This window comes from Dermochelys coriacea, chromosome 11 (genome assembly GCF_009764565.3).
Source record: "Dermochelys coriacea isolate rDerCor1 chromosome 11, rDerCor1.pri.v4, whole genome shotgun sequence".
NCBI classification, from domain to species: domain Eukaryota; kingdom Metazoa; phylum Chordata; order Testudines; family Dermochelyidae; genus Dermochelys; species Dermochelys coriacea.
The window spans coordinates 45,881,162-45,899,351 of record NC_050078.2 but is presented as its reverse complement, the minus strand read 5'-3'; the positions used below and the strand labels follow the sequence as shown (position 1 = coordinate 45,899,351).

General features: G+C 40.5%; 1 protein-coding gene across 1 annotated transcript in view; it reads left to right on the top strand.

Moving 5' to 3' along the window:
- TTN (titin) overlaps positions 1–18,190 on the top strand; it is a 311,927-nt gene that overhangs the window by 76,035 nt on the left and 217,702 nt on the right. Inside the window, exons 54-86 of the mRNA XM_043504858.1 lie at positions 135–416; positions 526–804; positions 908–1,186; positions 1,302–1,580; positions 1,703–1,990; positions 2,110–2,388; positions 2,504–2,785; positions 2,916–3,194; positions 3,316–3,594; positions 3,703–3,981; positions 4,103–4,390; positions 4,639–4,917; positions 5,189–5,470; positions 6,106–6,384; positions 6,496–6,777; positions 7,548–7,826; positions 7,928–8,215; positions 8,435–8,713; positions 8,809–9,087; positions 9,186–9,464; positions 9,585–9,872; positions 10,017–10,304; positions 10,496–10,507; positions 11,304–11,582; positions 12,604–12,882; positions 12,991–13,272; positions 13,435–13,713; positions 13,840–14,127; positions 14,313–14,591; positions 14,707–14,985; positions 15,090–15,368; positions 15,485–15,772; positions 15,913–16,200. Of these exons, the coding sequence (XP_043360793.1) occupies positions 135–416; positions 526–804; positions 908–1,186; positions 1,302–1,580; positions 1,703–1,990; positions 2,110–2,388; positions 2,504–2,785; positions 2,916–3,194; positions 3,316–3,594; positions 3,703–3,981; positions 4,103–4,390; positions 4,639–4,917; positions 5,189–5,470; positions 6,106–6,384; positions 6,496–6,777; positions 7,548–7,826; positions 7,928–8,215; positions 8,435–8,713; positions 8,809–9,087; positions 9,186–9,464; positions 9,585–9,872; positions 10,017–10,304; positions 10,496–10,507; positions 11,304–11,582; positions 12,604–12,882; positions 12,991–13,272; positions 13,435–13,713; positions 13,840–14,127; positions 14,313–14,591; positions 14,707–14,985; positions 15,090–15,368; positions 15,485–15,772; positions 15,913–16,200 (9,027 nt within the window). The remainder of the gene's footprint in view (positions 1–134; positions 417–525; positions 805–907; positions 1,187–1,301; positions 1,581–1,702; positions 1,991–2,109; positions 2,389–2,503; positions 2,786–2,915; positions 3,195–3,315; positions 3,595–3,702; positions 3,982–4,102; positions 4,391–4,638; positions 4,918–5,188; positions 5,471–6,105; positions 6,385–6,495; positions 6,778–7,547; positions 7,827–7,927; positions 8,216–8,434; positions 8,714–8,808; positions 9,088–9,185; positions 9,465–9,584; positions 9,873–10,016; positions 10,305–10,495; positions 10,508–11,303; positions 11,583–12,603; positions 12,883–12,990; positions 13,273–13,434; positions 13,714–13,839; positions 14,128–14,312; positions 14,592–14,706; positions 14,986–15,089; positions 15,369–15,484; positions 15,773–15,912; positions 16,201–18,190) is intronic.

The following is an 18,190-nucleotide window of genomic DNA, read 5'->3' as shown; positions in this document are numbered from 1 at the left end:
TATTGACATCTTTAGGTTGTTGGGCTGCTCAGTCACACTGGCGCAGCCTTGAAGGTGCCGGTGAACTGAGAAGTTGGCCCATTGTTGCCTTTTACACTCTTCCTGTATTCTTAATGCCTCTCTTAAATCCTTAGAACCTGCTACCTTCGTCGAGAAGCTAGAGCCATCACAGCTGTTAAAGAAAGGAGATTACGCGCAATTAGATTGTCAAGTAACTGGCACCCCTCAAATAAAAATCACCTGGTTCAAAGGGGACCGGGAAATTCAGGAAAGTGCCAAATATAAGATGTCCTTCGTGGGTTCCAAGGTGACCCTCACACTTATGGGTGTGGCGATTGAAGACAGTGGGGAATATATCTGTGAGGCAAAAAATGATGCCGGCAAAGATATTTGCAGTAGTGTTGTCACAGTCCAAGGTTTGTGTCAAATTTCCCCGGCTCCCAATTCCCGCTCCAAGTTAGTTGAATCATTAAAAGGTTCCAAAGCTTAATTAATACAAACCACAATCTCTCTCTTGCGCTATAGAGTCACCTTATTTTAGCAAGGAGTTTGAACCCATGGAAGTATTGAAGGATTCTGATGTTGCGTTGGAGTGCGAGGCGTTGGGTACGCCTCCATTTGAAGTGTTTTGGTTGAAGGACAACAAGCCCGTGAGAAGCAGTAGGAGGCACAGAATAAGCATTGAGGATTCATTGATTAACCTCCACGTTTTCAGGTTTGATGCCTCAGATGTTGGTGAATACCAGTGCAGAGTAACTAATGCGGTAGGAAGCTGCGTCTGCAGCGCTGGGGTGACCCTAAAAGGTTGGTATCAGTCGGGGAAATAGAGCTGAAGTATGTTCTTCTACCTTACACCGTTCTGCCCTCCAGCTGAAACTTACCAAGCGTCTGGGTTTTTTTCCGATAGAACCCCCGCAATTTGTGAAGAAGATTGAAAACATTAGCTCTCTAAGAGGAGGCAGCGCTGTGTTTCAGGCCGCCGTGAAGGGTTCTTGGCCGATCACAGTGTCTTGGTTGAAAGATAACGATGACGTCATTGAAGATAACAATATCAAAATGACGTTTGTGAACAACATGGCAACGCTCCTTGTCAGGTCTATTGAAGTAAAGCATGACGGGAAATATTTCTGTCAGGCTAAAAATGATGCGGGACTTCAAAGATGCTCTGCTTTACTAACAGTGAAAGGTTGGTCCAGCACTGACTGTTTTCAGAGAATTCGAACAATCTTATTTTTAATGTGTACGATGAATATTTAAAAATACACTTGACATACACGTATAAATGCCTTTATTCATCACAGAACCCGCAACAATAACTGACAAGGCCGTGTCAATTGACGTCACTGAGGGAGACCCAGCAACCTTGCAATGTAGATTTTCAGGCACCAAAGACATTGCAGCCAAATGGTTCAAAGATGGAAAGGCGTTGACTTTGGGGCCGAAATATAAAATCAGCGTTACGGATCAAGTCTCCGTCTTAAAGATAGTTCATACGGAAAAGAAAGATAGTGGAGAATACACTTTTGAGGTTCAAAATGATGTTGGACGCAGCAGCTGTACCGCTAGCATGAATGTGCTAGGTTTGTATTGTCTCTCTCTTCGGGGTGGGGGGGGGGTAAATATCTTTGTGCTTTACTTTTTGATACCAGAACTAGCAGTATGGCCAAATGAGCTAACACTTTGTTTTTACTGTGTTGGATAGATCTTATCATACCGCCCAAGTTCACAAAAAAGCTAAAGAAAATGGACAGCATTAAGGGTTCTTTCATTCACTTAGAGTGCATAGTGTCTGGTTCACATCCTATAAGTATCCAGTGGCACAAGGATGACCAAGAGATAGAGGCTAGTGAAAAATACAAATATTCTTTCCATGATAACACTGCATTCCTGGAAATCAACCAGCTGGAAGGTTCAGACAGTGGATCTTATACTTGTGAGGCAACAAATAAAGCAGGAAGTAACCAGTGCAGTGGATATTTAACAGTTAAAGGTTTGAGCTTCTTATTCTTTCCCAAGAACAAGACCTTCAATTAATTATTTTGGACTTTTTGATCATAAAATGATTCTTCTCCTACCCTTCTCTTTTCTCCTCTCTTTTACTCTTTGTAGAACCCCCATATTTTGTTGAAAAACCACAGTCACAAGATGTTATACCCAATGCTAGAGTTCTGTTCAAAGCTTTTGTGAAAGGTACCACTCCTATGCAGATAAAGTGGTTTAAAGACAGCAAAGAACTTCTCTCAGGAGCCACTCGCTCTGTCTGGAAGGATAATACGTCAAGTGTGCTAGAGCTGTTTTCAGCAAAGACTTCTGATTCAGGGAACTATACCTGTCAAATAAGCAATGATGTTGGGACAGCAACTTGCAAAGCAAACCTGTTTGTGAAAGGTGTGCATTTTTATGCCCTTTTAATCTCTTGGGTTCTGTTTCTTTTTTATTAGAAAAAAATATTTCTCGAATGTAAACTGAATAAATAAAGTCTTGCCTTTTTGTTCATACTTAGAACCACCCAGGTTTATTCAGAAGCCTAGTCCCGTAGTAGTTTTGAGAAAAGGACAATCCACCAGTTTCGAATGCCAAGTAGCAGGCACGCCCGCAATCCAAGTTACTTGGTACATGGATGGGAATGAAGTAACTGACCCCTCTAAATATGGCATTGCATTCGTAGACGGTTTTGCCACTTTCAAAGTAGCCAGTGCGAAAATAGAGGATAGTGGGATTTATGTTTGTGAAGCTCACAACGACGCAGGTAGTGAGAGCTGCAGCATTGAACTGAAAGTGAAAGGTTAGTTATTAGTCTTCCCACCCACCTCTTTTTTTTTCCTGCGCAGTCATGCGGGTTTTGTTGTTGTTTTTTTTTCTTTTTGTGTTTTACTAAGCCGCTATGTTATTTTCCTCCTGATTTTTTTTAATAGAACCTCCCACATTCATAAGGGAGTTGAAACCTGCTGAAGTAGTGAAGGGTTTTGATGCCATGCTGGAATGTGAAGTCTCCGGTACTCCTCCATTTGAAGTGACATGGCTGAAGAATAACAAGGAGATTCGCAGCAGCAAAAAATACGCCATGAGCGACCGGGAATCGGTATTCACCCTTGTCGTAACCAACTGCGATTTTTCAGATGCTGGGGAATACCAGTGCATTATATCCAATGATGGGGGTAGTTGTTCTTGCAGCACGAGAGTCAGTTTGAAAGGTCAGTTCAGTTATCACGATAGGGGGGGAAACTCCAAACATTCAGTTTCTTAACTACTTTTTAGTAGCTTAACAAGGATAAAACTATATATTTTGCCATGGCTTCTTTTTGTAAAACACAGAACCACCTTCCTTCATAAAGAAGATAGAAAACGTCGCTACCGTTTTGAAAAGTCCCGCTGTTTTTCAATGCACGGTAGCGGGTGCTCACCCTTTATCAGTGTCGTGGATAAAAGATGAAAAAATTATCGAGGAAGATGAGAACTTCCATATTACTTTCGAGGACAATGTGGCCACACTGAAAATAAAACGTATCGATATCGGTCACAGGGGGAGATACACCTGCCAGGCAAAGAATGAGTCAGGAGTTGAAAAATGCTTTGCCTTGCTCTTAGTACAAGGTTTGTGAGCTATGCACTTTCAAGCCTATTTCGTAGAAATAGTTTAAAAGACGCGGGCCCACCGGTAGAGGGAACTATAACGAATCTACACTTTAATTCTTACTGCAGAACCCGCTCAGATCATAGAAAAGACTAAATCAGTTAAAGTGACTGAAAAAGACCCAGTGACTTTGGAATGTACTGTGGCTGGAACACCAGAACTCAAAATGAAATGGTTTAAAGATGGCAAACAACTTCTGCCCAGTAGATATTACACCATGAGCTTTGACAGTAACGTGGCCAGTTTCAGGATTGAATCGGTAATGAAGGAGGACAGTGGTACCTATGCTTTTAAGGTTGAAAATGATTTTGGAAGCAGCACCTGTGAAGCTGTTTTGACAGTTTTAGGTTTGTATTTTGCTTCATTGCATTTGGTTTCTCTGTGGAAAAAAAATAGCTTCACAAATTCCGGGAGGCAATTGGAGGTGAACGATATTAACTGTTATGTTTTTGCCATTTTGTTGGGCAGATCAAACAATCCCTCCATCGTTTACCAAAAAGTTAACGAAACTAGATCAAGTTCTGGGATCGTCTGTTCATATGGAGTGTAAGGTTTCTGGCTCACTCCCCATTACTGCTAAATGGTATAAGGATGGAAAAGAAATACATGATAGTGCAAAATACAGGAGCCTATGCCATGAAAATACCGTATCAATGGAGGTTTCTAATCTAGAGTTGACAGATACTGCAAATTACACATGTAGCGTGACTAACGTTGCTGGGAGTGACTCTTGCAGCGCCATCTTAACTGTGAAAGGTTTGGAACTCTTTACGTCTTCTATTAACTGTAGTAGATATTGAAAAATACATCTTTTAAAAATAATTGCCATCTTACATCTTTGAATAATATTGCGAAAAGTTACCATATTTTTTTTGCTCTTTATGTGACGCATCATTTTCTTGGAGTATTTAGAATTCTTAGTGTTCTTGATTGTTCACTTTGGTTTTCAAACATTCTTTCTTCCGAGGATTTAACTACACATTTTTTTCCCTTGAAAACTGTAGAGCCAGCAAGCTTCCTAGTAAAACCTGAAAACCAGCAAGCCGTCCCGAATTCTATGGTGGAGTTTAAGGCTGTGTTGAAAGGAACGCCTCCGTTTGCAATAAAGTGGTTTAAAGAAGATTTGGAACTTGTATCTGGAGCTAATTGTTTTGTTGGGATAGAAGGGTCAACAGGTTTCTTAACTCTCTATTCGGTGGATATTTCAAAGAGTGGACACTATACTTGCCAAGTTTCCAATGACGTTGGTAGCGATTCTTGTACTGCAACCTTGCTGGTAACAGGTGTGCACATTTACTTGTTTTATGTTGCTCTCTTCTCGTCTGTCTTTTGTCGATCCCAAATATTGTTCTTATAAATATTCTCAAGCTAATTCTTTTTGTGCTTTCTTGATTTTAGAAACTCTTAACTCATGTTTAGTATCGGATTTCTTTCATTTGTTCTTCTCTCTCTCTCTCTCTCTCTCTCTCTCTCTCTCTCTCTTTCAATATTAATTCTGAAATCACTCTTTTTTTTCTCCCCTATTTATTCCACTTTCTTTTTTTGGTTTCATAGAGCCTCCAAAGTTTGTTAAGAAGCTAGAAGCATCAAAAGTAGTACAACGCGGTGACGCAGCACGATTTGAATGCAAAATAAGTGGATCTCCAGAAATCCGAGTGGTATGGTTCAGAAATGACAATGAAATCATTGCCAGTGAAAAATTCAGGATGTCTTTCAGTGAGTCTGTGGCGGTGATTGAAATGAACCATCTCAGTACTGAAGACAGTGGGGATTACATATGTGAAGCTTACAATCCTGCTGGCAGGGCGAGCTGCAGTACTAAGGTTATAGTGAAAGGTTAGAAATCACTCTTCCTCGTACTAGTTTGTACTTAATTTTCTGTGATTCTCCACTCAGACCGTCACAAGTGAACATTGCTTGTTACTTTTTCTGGGGCAGCCTTTTTCTTCCTGTTCAGTTTTCGCCATGTTCTACCGTATTTCATCGGGGCATGGGCAAGACTTTTTAAAGATGTAACCCTTGCTCCATCCTTCACGGATGTGGAAGCTATTCCTAAATTACTCCTTCAGTTGCATCCTGGCTCTCAGAATCTTAAAATTTGCTGCCTCATGGCGCAGAAATTTTCAGGACGATAAATAGAAATCTGATTATTTTTAATTTTACACAACAGTATTTGGTGTTTCGGCGTTCAGCCATACGGAAGTAGCTCCTATTCTGTAATACTGTTGTTTCCTTTGTTTACATTCGCTAAAAGAGTTGCTATAAAAGCACGTATCTGTCTGCTTATCAGCCTCCAAAATAAACAGAACTCATTACAGTATGTGCCCAGAAAATCCGGAGAATACAAATCCATTACACAGATTTTCCCCATAAAACATAATCTTGCTGCTACTGTGGTAAGAATCCTTTTAATGTTCGTTACATATAGCCAAATAACTTTATAACAATGCCAACTGCTTTTCTTTTTGTAGAACCTCCTGTTTTTAGCAGGAAGCCTTCCCCAGTAGACATGCTCAAAGGTACCGATGTGAGTCTTGAATGTGAAATTTCTGGAACGCCCCCATTCGAAGTCACATGGTATAAAGATAAGAGACAAATCCGCAGCAGTAAAAAGTATAAGGTTACATACAAAAATTACCATGCGAATATTCACATTCTTAATGTCGACGCCTCAGACATTGGCGAATACCAATGCAAAGCACAGAACGAGGTCGGGAGTGACTCTTGCATTTGCACTGTAAAACTGAAAGGTGAGTTTATTTGAGTAGAATCTGTGTCAGGTCCCGCATAGAAGACGCTTATTGATGGTTTCTTACCTGAATGCTGGAAAGCTTTACTACAATCACATGTTTCTTGTTCAGAACCACCAAAATTCGTGACGAAAATAAACAGTATCTCAGTTGTGGTTGGTGAACCAGTAGAATTACAAGCAACAGTGGAAGGCTCTCAGCCAATTTCTGTCCAGTGGCTTAAAGACAAGGAAGATGTAGTTAGAGAAAATGAAAACACTAGGATTACATTTGCGGTCAACGTTGCAACTCTACAGCTGGCAAATGCAGAACCAGGCAGCGCTGGAAAGTACATCTGTCAGATCAGCAATGATGCTGGAACTCGGGAGTGTATGGCTACCTTAACAGTTCTAGGTTGGTAACAAAGGTGATGGTGGGGAGTGTGGGGGTTGGGAGGATACCTGCATCCTTTTAAGTGCCATACTGGGTCAGACCAAAGGTCCATCTAGCTCAGTATCCTGTCTTCTGACAGTGGCCAATGCCAAGTGCTTCAGAGAGAATGAACAGACCAGGTAATCCTCAATTTATGCATCCCCTGCCCTCTTTATAAAGTTCAAGGTGCTAGGTGACATATGGGGTCAACACACCTTTCTGAGTGTGCTTTTTAAAACTGAAATGAAACTGACCTCCTCTTTGTCCCCAACTATTACTGGTCAAGAAACCACTTCATAATTTGGCACCATTCTTAACTCTTATCTTCTGCTCATTCGAGCTCCGAGAGAGAGAAGGAGAGACTGCTGAAACCGAGGGGAGAAAATGTCACCGCTTTGTTTTACACATATGATTAGATGTGGAGTCCATACTATTCTTTTCCTCTGTATTTATTTATTTTATTTATATTAGGACAGCGCCTAAAGTCCCGAACCCAGATCCTCATTGGGTTGGGCGCTGAACAGAAGTATAGTAAGAAATAGTCCTTGCCCCCAAACTTACAGTGTAAGACAGACAGACAAACGGTGGGAGAAAGGAAGTTTCATAAACTCCCCTGACTCAATAGGCTGCGGTTCAATTTGTATTAAATGCAGTCAAAACAGTTATTTGTACTAATGCGGTGGTACAATGTATAGAAAGCTAGCGAGTAAAATGAGTTGTTTACAATGACTGTTGCTCACATCTCCTTCCAGAGCCGGCAATCATTGTAGAGAAGGCGGAACCAATGAGAGTGACGGTGGGAGATGTTTGCACTTTAGAGTGCAAAGTGGCGGGAACACCCGAACTTTCAGTTGGCTGGTTTAAGGATGGGAAAGAACTGACAAGCAGCCACAAATACAAAATTACCGTCCACAACAAAGTATCTACGCTTAAAATTCTCGATTCGGAAAAGGGAGACAGCGGATTATACACTTTTGCCGTGCAGAACGATGTTGGGAAAAGCAGCTGCACAGCCTCAGTTGATGTTTTAGGTTGGTTCGATAGGTTTTTCTTCTGCATTTCGCCAAGCTTTTCTTTAGGAAATGTTCCTGCCTTTTAAACCGTTGTGGATTTGTTACGTTTTCTTACACAGATCGAATCATTCCGCCTTCTTTCACAAGAAAATTAAAAGAAACAAATGGTGTGCTGGGTTCTTCGGTGCTCCTGGAGTGCAAAGTATCTGGATCGCCACCTATTTCAGTCGCTTGGTTTCAAGATGGAAATAAGATAGTTAGTGGAGAAAAACATCAAACCACGTTTTCAGATAACCTCTGTGTTTTGCAACTGAATTCACTGAACTCATCAGATACGGGAAGTTACACCTGTAAAGCTACTAATGTAGCCGGGTCTGATGAATGCAGAGCCGTGTTAAACGTACAAGGTCAGTATGTGATGGCCAATTAGCACTTTGCCATAAATCTTCTCCCATATAACAGTCCTTCTTTCTTGGAAATGCCTCTTCTTTTCCGGGTATGTTTTGGGGGAAACTTTTCATTCGAACGTCAAATGTTTTGCTCTCCATCTTCAAATTGTACATGTAAATATCAGGTTTATTTGATATTAACTTGATTTTTTAAAATATATATATATATTTATTTAGAACCACCCTCTTTTGTGAAGAAGCCCGAACCCTTGGATGTTTTACCAGGCACAAGCGTAACTTTCACAAGCGTTATCAGAGGAACCCCTCCACTGAAGGTGAACTGGTTTAGAGGGGTCAATGAACTGGTGCCGGGGGATAAATGTAACATGTATTTGGAAGATTCGGTTGCAGAACTGGAGTTGTTTGATGTTGGTCCGCTTCAAAGCGGAGATTATACTTGCGTAGTGACTAACGATGCTGGAAAAGCATCCTGTACAGCACATCTTTCAGTAAAAGGTTTGTACAGATTGAAAATTCTCTTTTTTTCCTCTAAAATATATACATCTTCGTACAGTTGCACTCAATATTTTCTCCTTCTTATTGCTCATTAGAACCAGCAGTGTTTGTGAAGAAATTGAGCGATCACTGTGTTGAGCCAGGAAAATCCATAGTTCTGGAAAGCACATACACTGGTAGCCTCCCAATCTCGGTTGTATGGAAGAAGAACGGCAAAACTATAACTCAGTCTGAAAAATGCAGCATCGTCACAACGGAGAAATCTTGCATTCTGGAAATTCTCAATAGTACAAAAGATGATGAAGGAGAATACACTTGCCATGTTGAGAACGAGGCGGGAGGGGATGTTTGTGAAGCACTAGTGTCTACATTAGGTGTGTTACCATGTTATTTAAATTTTCTTCATCATTCTTTTCAGAGCGTCTCTTCTAAGGTATAAATGTTCCTTACTCATTCTATTTGGTTTTTTTAGAACCTCCTTATTTTGTTACACACTTGGGACCTCTGGAAGTGTCAGTTGGAGATTATACAACTTTACATTGCCAAATTGCTGGAACACCAGAAATTACAGTGTCTTGGTACAAAGGAGATACAAAACTAAGATCTAGTCCTGAGTATAAAATGTTCTTTAAAGACAATGTTACTACTCTAGTTTTTAACAAAGTGGATAACAATGACAGTGGAGACTATACCTGCAAAGCAGAAAACAGTGTAGGAACTGCAATTACAAAGGCCGTCTTAACAGTTCAAGGTGATGATTATTATGTTAGCTTGTTCAAAACTACTCTTTTTTAGCTCTGTCTTGCAAAACTTTAAGTATAGAAAAATATTACACAAAGCATATTTATAATGTACTTGGTTTTTTTTACAGCGCGCAAACTTCCACCTTCCTTTGCAAGAAAATTAAAGGACATTGAACAAATAGTTGGCTTACCAGTTAAATTTACCTGTCGTCTAAATGGCTCAGAACCTATTAGCGTGACTTGGTATAAAAATGGTGTACCTTTAAGAGATGACCATAATGTGCAAAGCTCATTCGTAGATAATGTAGCGATTCTCCAGCTGTCTCAAACTGAGATGAGTCACACGGCACAATATTCTTGCACAGCTACCAATGCTGTTGGAACTGCTACCTCTAGCGCTAGGCTCACAGTCTCAGGTTCGTTTGCTCTTGAATCTTTTAATATTTAAAGCACGGTCTAATTTTTTGTTCTTTGTACGTGAGTGATATCGACAATGTTTGATGACTCTTTCAGTGAGAATACAAAGCAATCAGTATTCTATTGTTACTTTTAATTTCTAGAACCCAAGCAACCTCCCTTCTTTGATATAACACCTGCATCCATGGAAGTTCCTATTGGAGAAAGTGCTGATTTTGAATGTCATGTTACTGGAGCCCAACCAATAAATGTCACCTGGGCAAAAGATGGCAGAGAGATCCGAACAGGAGGAAACTATAATATTACCTTTATAGCAAACACAGCTCACCTGAGAATTCTGAGAGCAGGCAAAGGAGACTCTGGCCAGTATACTTGCCAAGCTATCAACGAAGTGGGAAAAAACTTTTGCTCGGCCCAACTTAGTGTTAAAGGTACTGGTTTCAAATAGGCCTTATTAGTGTGGTTTTCTTGAGAGAAAAGTGGTTGATTTTTTATTTTTATACCCTCTGTGTCTTCAGATGTTGGAGGTAAACTGAGAGGATCTTATCAAACTACAAACGTTAAACTGTGGATGTCATAGATTTTAAGTCTTCATCTTGTTCTTCATGCTGCAATGTGCGAGAGCGTAAACTTTGTGTATATGCAAACGCGTTAATTTCTCCCTTAATTCCTCTTGACATTATACATGTTACATGTAGTTTTACCTGTTATCTTCCGTGTTCTTTTTCTAAGTTTGATGGAGTTCTTTGATTATTGATTTCATTTTTTAAGCTAGAATATGGTGACACTTTCATATAGCGATGTTTGGAATATTTTTGTAGATAAAATAGCAAACTGATAAAACACAGAAATTGGAAAAAAGGTAGTGTCATTTTTATTTTATATTTTAGGGCAGTAAATGGTCGCCAGTTAAGTCTTCAACTTTAATGGATATTTCACTTACCTTTTATGGATGGGTGAACTACACTGGAGTATGAACCATCCAGGGTCTTCACACCAAAACCTGCATGGAATTATGTTTAGGTTTAAAATTGTGTAGATATGTATACAGAGGGAGAGCCTACACGCTTATATTCACATACATTTTGGTCCCGCTGAAGCCAATGACAAAATTCCCATTGACTTCATTGGGGCCTGGATTTTCACCACAGATGTCGTTCATGCTTTGGGGCATTTCCTTTGGGCTCAGTGGAGTGTTTCTGCATTTCCACTTGGGAACATAATTTAGCTCTAGATATTGTTTTTATCTTCTTCTCCCTTCTTTTAATCATTGGAAGGCAAGCCTAATTTACTTTTGTTCCTATGGTGGTCTAGCAAGTTACAGAATTCTTATCCTCTCAAGGGCACTTATTCTGCACAATTATTTTGACAAATGAGAAAAAATGAATGTGAACGTTGCTGTTTATATTTATTTATTTCGTTTATAGAAGCGCCAAAGTTTGTTAAGAAACTAGAAGCTTCAAGATTCGTGAAACAGGGGGATTCAGTTCAACTTGAATGCAAAATAAGTGGCTCCCCCGAAATCAAAGTTGTGTGGTACAGGAACGACACTCAGATCCACGCTAGTGAGAAATACAGGATGTCACTCAGTGACTCTGTGGCAGTTCTCACCATTACTGATGCTAACGTTGAAGACAGTGGCGATTACATCTGTGAAGCCCACAATTCTGCTGGTACTGCAAGCTGCAGTACTGTCGTCACAGTAAAAGGTTAGAAGCCTTTATTTCATGTTTCTTTTCTTATTTCCTTCCATTCTTATGCAGCGCCTTTACCTAAGCTACTGTGCACCCTTTTAATAGCAAAATCCATCTAAAGAGCGGCTTCAAAAGATTGCTCAGTCCTGCTTCCATCGACCTAAATAGCAAAGCACTTGGAGCAAGATCCCATCCTAACCCAAATGACTGTGTGTATCACACATTGGTGGTATTAGTAGCTGCAGTATTTAGAGAACCCAGTCGGGGACCCATAGTGCAAGGGTCTGTATAAACACGCAGTAAGGAGGCAGTCCCTTCCATAAAGACCTTCGATCCTTGGCTGACAAGATGCAACAGGTGAATGGAATGAACAGATAGATGATAGGACAAGGAGGAGAAAAAAACAGGAGTAGGACCACCACGTTGTTTTGGTGTAAAGTAGTTGGGTATTCCTTGTAGCCAGCTCTCTACCTACTCTCTGTCAGCGGTCAGAGTTGTGAGAGTATCGTGGCAGAAATGGAATGTGAGTAGGCATTCACGGGGTAGCGGATTTATCAATTTTGGGGAGCTGTGTCATGCATCAGGACAGCATGGGAAAGAACGTAGGCGTGGCTGGGAGAGGCGGACTGTCAGCGAGGTCTAGAAATTCTAGAAGAGAGGAAGCTGCAGTGGATAAAGTTAATAGATCCGATCGTAGGGCGGGCTAATGTGAAGTATCTTGAAGTTCGGGCCAAGACAAGCCCATCCTTATTAACATCCTCTGTTTGGGAAACTGAATAGGATTTCTGAATTCAAAGTATTTGCATAGGTGTCAAATTTCTATACTAGGAATTTACAGATGCAGAAATAGATATGACCTCAATGTGAATTGTTAGTTGCTCAGCACTTTCGAAAGCTAGGCCACATTTAGAGGTCTAAATATGACTTTACGAGCATAACTTTTTAGGCTCCTATTTCTGAATATCTTTGCTCCTGTTGTTAACGAGAAACCTATCCAGACACACTTATAGGCTCTGATGTTGTTCTTTTTTTATAGAACCTCCTGTTTTTAGCAAGAAACCTACCCCAGTAGACACACTTAAAGGTTCGGATGTTATCATTCAGTGTGAAATTTCGGGAACCCCACCATTTGAAGTAGCCTGGTTCAAAGACCGGAGGCAAGTCAGAAGCAGTAAGAAGTTCAAAGTTACATCTAAAGACTTCACAGCCAGCGTTCACATTCTTAACCTTGAAGCTTCAGACACTGGGGAGTACCAATGCAGAGCCATGAATGAGGTGGGAAGTGACACTTGTGTTTGCGCTGTGAAATTCAAAGGTTTGTATAAAGGAGCAGACGCAGCATTCACGTTTTCTTTTCTTGGCATTACGGCTATTTCTCTCTAAAGCTGACTAACATACTTACTATGACTCTTCCCATCATTAGAACCTCCGAGATTTGTTCAGAAGTTAAGTGATACTGTAGCCTTTGTGGGGGAACCGACCGCCCTGCAGGCTGTGGTGGAAGGCTCTCAACCTATTTCGGTTCTGTGGCTTAAGGATAAAGGCGAAATCATCAGAGAAAGCGAAAATGTCCAGATTTCCTTTATGGATAATATTGCTACTCTCGAGCTCGCAACCACAGAGGGAGCCAATGTAGGAAAGTACATCTGCCAGATCAAAAATGACGCCGGGATGAGGGAGTGCTCGGCATTTTTACAAGTATTAGGTTGGTAAAAGCTTCTAGCCCACAATAAAAAATAAAATCGTGTGCTCCGTGTAATCATACTTCCCGGACACAAAAGCAGCTTTCGATAATTTTGCTATTTCATTATGAATTTTCGGCTTTACCATGAGATTTAACCGATTAGACGGCTTTCTCTTCTTTCAGAACCAGCAGTAATTTTAGAGAAGCCAGAACCGATGTCAGTTACGGCTGGGAATTCTTTTACATTAGAGTGCACAGTGGGTGGAACACCAGAACTCATTACAAAGTGGTTTAAGGATGGAAGAGAACTACAGAGCGGCCGCAAATATCAAATCACCTTTTCCAACAAAGTAGCTGCACTGAAAGTTCTTTCTGCGGACGCGGGAGACAGGGGGCTGTATACATTTGAAGTGAAAAACGAAGTTGGTGAAAGTAGCTGTACATCCTCGGTTGATGTTTCAGGTTAGCTGGCTACTACCTTAGTTGTCATTTAGTGCTGTCTTCTCTTTTAACAGATCTTTCCCTTTTTAATTAAAAACCAACCAACCAACCCGCCAACCCGTGGTTTTGTCGCCTTTTCCTTCGCAGATCGCATTGTCCCTCCTTTTTTCACAAGGAAGTTAAAGGAAACATGCGGGGTGCTGGGTTCCTCAGCGCTGCTGGAGTGCAAAGTTTCGGGCTCACCGCCCATTTCAGTCGCCTGGTTCCAAGATGGAAATGAGATTGTTAGTGGAGACAAATATGAAGTCTCATTTTCAGACGACGTCTGTGGTTTGAAACTGAACGCACTGGACTCATCAGATACCGGACCTTACACCTGTGCCGCGGCAAATGCCGCTGGATCTGATGAATGCAGTGCCTTTTTCACCGTACAAGGTCAGTAAAAGATGGCCCAGGTGCCGCAGGCAAAATGCTTCCTCCATTTGCTGCTATTTCTTCCTTCGCAATTTTCTTCCAGGCCGCCTATAAATCTTCAGCCAAACTCTGATTTGGTTTTCATCTTCAGACGTAACGGTCATACTAATTTGTTTCTGTGTCTTAACTTCTTTATGTATATCTAGAACCACCCTCATTTGCGAAGACACCCGATCCCGTGGAAGTTCTACCTGGGATGAGTGTAACATTCACAAGTCTCATAAAAGGAACGGCTCCGTTCAAAGTTAACTGGTTTAGAGGCATCAGGGAACTTGTGTCAGATAGTACCTGCAACATCTCTTTGGAGGATACCGTTGCAGAACTGGAATTGTATGAAGTAGAACCATTCCACAGCGGAGATTACACCTGTCGAGTCACTAATGATGCTGGCAGTGCGTCTTGTACCACTCATCTTTTTGTAAAAGGTCTGTCTCGATTGCTGCTATTGTTCTTATTCTTATTAATGTGTGTGTGTGTGCGCGCAAACATTTGTGAATATTTCCCCCCTCTTCTATTTGACTTTTTCCTTCCATTTTGTAGAGCCAGCAACCTTTGTGAAGAAATTAAGCGATTTCAGTGTAGAGCAAGGGAAATCCATACTTCTGGAAAGCACATACAAAGGAACTCCTCCTATTTTGGTAACATGGAAAAAGAATGGCTTCCACATAACACAATCCCAGAGATGTAGTATAACAACTACCGAAAAATCGGGCATACTGGAAATTCCTAACAGTACAAAAGATGATGAAGGGGAATACACATGCGAGGTTGCCAATGATGCTGGAGCAGATATTTGCCAGGGCCAAATATCAATCCTAGGTGTGTTGCTATCTCAGATTCCATAATCACTCTTGTATTAATAATGGTCATTATAAGATTTGCTCTCTTTTCTGTGATGCTGATTGCGATCATTTGTGCTTTAGAACCGCCTTATTTTGTTACACACTTGGAACGTGCAGAGGTGACAGTCGGGGAGTCCGCATCTTTTCAGTGCCAAATTGCTGGGACCCCGGAAATCAAAGTCTCCTGGTACAAGGAAGATACAAAATTAAGATCGACCCCTGCTTATAAAATGTACTTCAAAAATAATGTGGCCACGCTAGTTTTCAACCAGGTGGAGAGCAGTGACCTTGGAGAATACGTCTGCAAAGCAGAAAACAGTGTTGGCTTTGCTTCTTCCACAGCTCTGCTCACTGTTAAAGGTGATGGGTTCATTTCAGATATTTCCGTAATGACTCTTTATAGTAACAAGCTTACCGTAAATGCAAATTGTCTCCAGGTTGGCAGGAGGCCTTATTTCCTACTTATTTTCTTGCAGACCGTAAGTTTCCACCGACCTTTGCAAGAAAACTAAAAGACATTCAGGAGACTGTTGGTTCTCCCGTTACCTTTGATTGTCGCATAAATGGCTCGGAACCTATTCAGGTGTCATGGCACAAGGATGGGGTGCTATTACACGATGATGATAACGTGCAAACAACGTTCTTAAATAACGTAGCAACTCTTCAGATCTTGCAGACAGACATGACTCATTGCGGCCAATACTCGTGCTCAGCTCACAATGCTCTTGGGACTGCTTCTTCCAGTGCCAAGCTCCTTCTCACAGGTTGGTAGCTGCTAAATCTTGTCCTGGCCATTGGCTTTAAACAAACAGAAGACCCTGCGATGTTGCGTAATGCCAAACGATCCAACTCCGTGGCGGTGAAGCAGCAGCTGTGAGAGTTATGTTGTTTCTTTCCATTTTAGAGCGTCTGAGACCTCCTGTCTTTGATGTGAAACCTGAACCTATTGAGGTGACTCTTGGAGCAAGTGGTTCCTTTAAATGCCACGTCACCGGATCGGCTCCACTAAAAGTCACTTGGGCAAAAGATAACAGAGATATCCGTCCTGGGGGCAACTACAAGATCACCCTGGTGGAAAATACAGCCAGCTTGACGGTTCTAAAAGTAGGCAAAGGAGACTCTGGACTATACACTTGTTCTGCGAGCAACAATGCTGGAAAGGATTCTTGCGCAGCCCAGCTAAATGTGAAAGGTATTTAAGAAATGCAATGCTTTGTTGTCTTCTTTCCAAGCGTTTTACCGTGTTAAAGAAACAGAACAACGCCGAGCTTCTTCTTCTATCTTTGAAACGGTACAAAACTGAAAGCATTCAATCGACTTAAAATGAGATCCTTTGTTTTCCTAATTTTCACCTGGATATTTTTTTAGGATTGAACTATATTGCATCTTGATCACTGACGCATGGCTTGAGCAAAATCCCTTTACCGCCTAAAGGCAAATTCTCCTCTCCCACACCGAGAGTCTCAATATGAAAAATTGAGCAGCTGACAGTAGCCTGGGGTAGAAACATTTTTTCCCCACCAGCACTCTGCTCACCTGTATAGTATGTGGTTTCTTCAAGCTACATATCTCTACATTTATGATCGGACTAATCTACCCTGGTGTAAACTACACCGGTACATTAGGGATTTTTACCACTGCGATTTCCTTCATGTGTGCAGGGCCTTTGGGTTTATGTTCTGGATCTGTATTTCCCATTGATCCTTAGACAGGATGAGTTTAGACTCTGGTGTGTCTTCATAAGGACGTTGTATTTTTTTCCTTAAAGATAATTTTAGATATTATTAACAAGTAATTAGTTCTAATCTGCTGCCTTAAAAATGTGTATCTGGAAGGCACTTTAGTGAATTTACATCTGGTTGCAGAATGAGTAACCGAAACTCCTCTGTGATCAAAGCTACCACACAATGACATTATTTTGATTTATAATTTTCAAGGAATGAATAACAATCATACAGGAAAATGTATTGTTATGTGGCAAATATAGGCCCCAGTTCAACCAGGAGCGCAAGAGAATGTCTAAATTTAAACAGGCGCATTCAGTGAAACTCACATTCTTGACCTTTGCTAGACCTTTGTTGACTCAGGTCCTTAATATTGATAATGTTCTTCTTTTACATCAAGTGTTAAACACTCTGCAGATAAAGCGCATTATTTATTTCCATTTGCTAAGACAGCTACCATGAACAGAAACATTACCACCCTCTAAATTTTGCAATAAAGATTGGTTAAATACATGTATTGCTGAAATGTATTTATATTAATAGATATGCCTTTGATATACATGCTGAATTCCCTAAACAATATAGGGATGGCATCAGAATTAATAATATATACATATCTTGGTCAATTGCCATTTAGTGCAAATACCTGTCTTAATAATATGTTAGTTTAGTTGTTTCGAACACTAGTCTCTTGCACATTTATTTTCTTATCCTCATAGCGTTAATCATTACTTACAAATCAGTTTTGTACAAAAGCGGCAGAAAGAGACCGATAGCAGAAAAGTAAAATAAGATAAACTAAATGTAAAAGCTTAAACAGAGGCTTTATACAGAATTAATGTACTTTTGCCCGAAAGGAAGATCAAGAAACCGAGGTTGGCTATATACATATACGCTAGGACTAAGCTACACAGCATACACATACACGCCAGGTATCGATATACTAAATAATATAGCAGAAGCGGATATAGAATTCCCTTCCGTACATATAACGTGGACAGAATTCAATATAAATTTCAGTCATGATCAAGGTCACAAATCAACTGAAATCTAGTATGGAACTTCCAAAGAGTAGACTTCAGCTGTAAATTTGGCATTTTAAGACGCTGTCACCCACAGTAAGAGTTGAATATTTCAGTGAATCATGACAATATATATCTACTTTTCGTGAGGTAGCTGTTTGAAAGTCTGGTTATATGATATATAACCTATTGTAAGTTACATATATGGCAATTCAATAAACAATAATTTTTGTGTAAAATAAATATGTAGTAATCTCTCCAAGGAACTTGGGACATCATTCTACATATACAAACCATTGGCAAAGACGCACAAAGAAACTTCCCTGGTTTTGTTTGTTATGTATGCTATGTGTTTGTTTTTGTCATGCTGCTACCAGACATATCACGGGCTAGTGTAAATTCACATTCTGTAGATGTTTGTACTCTTCCCCCACCA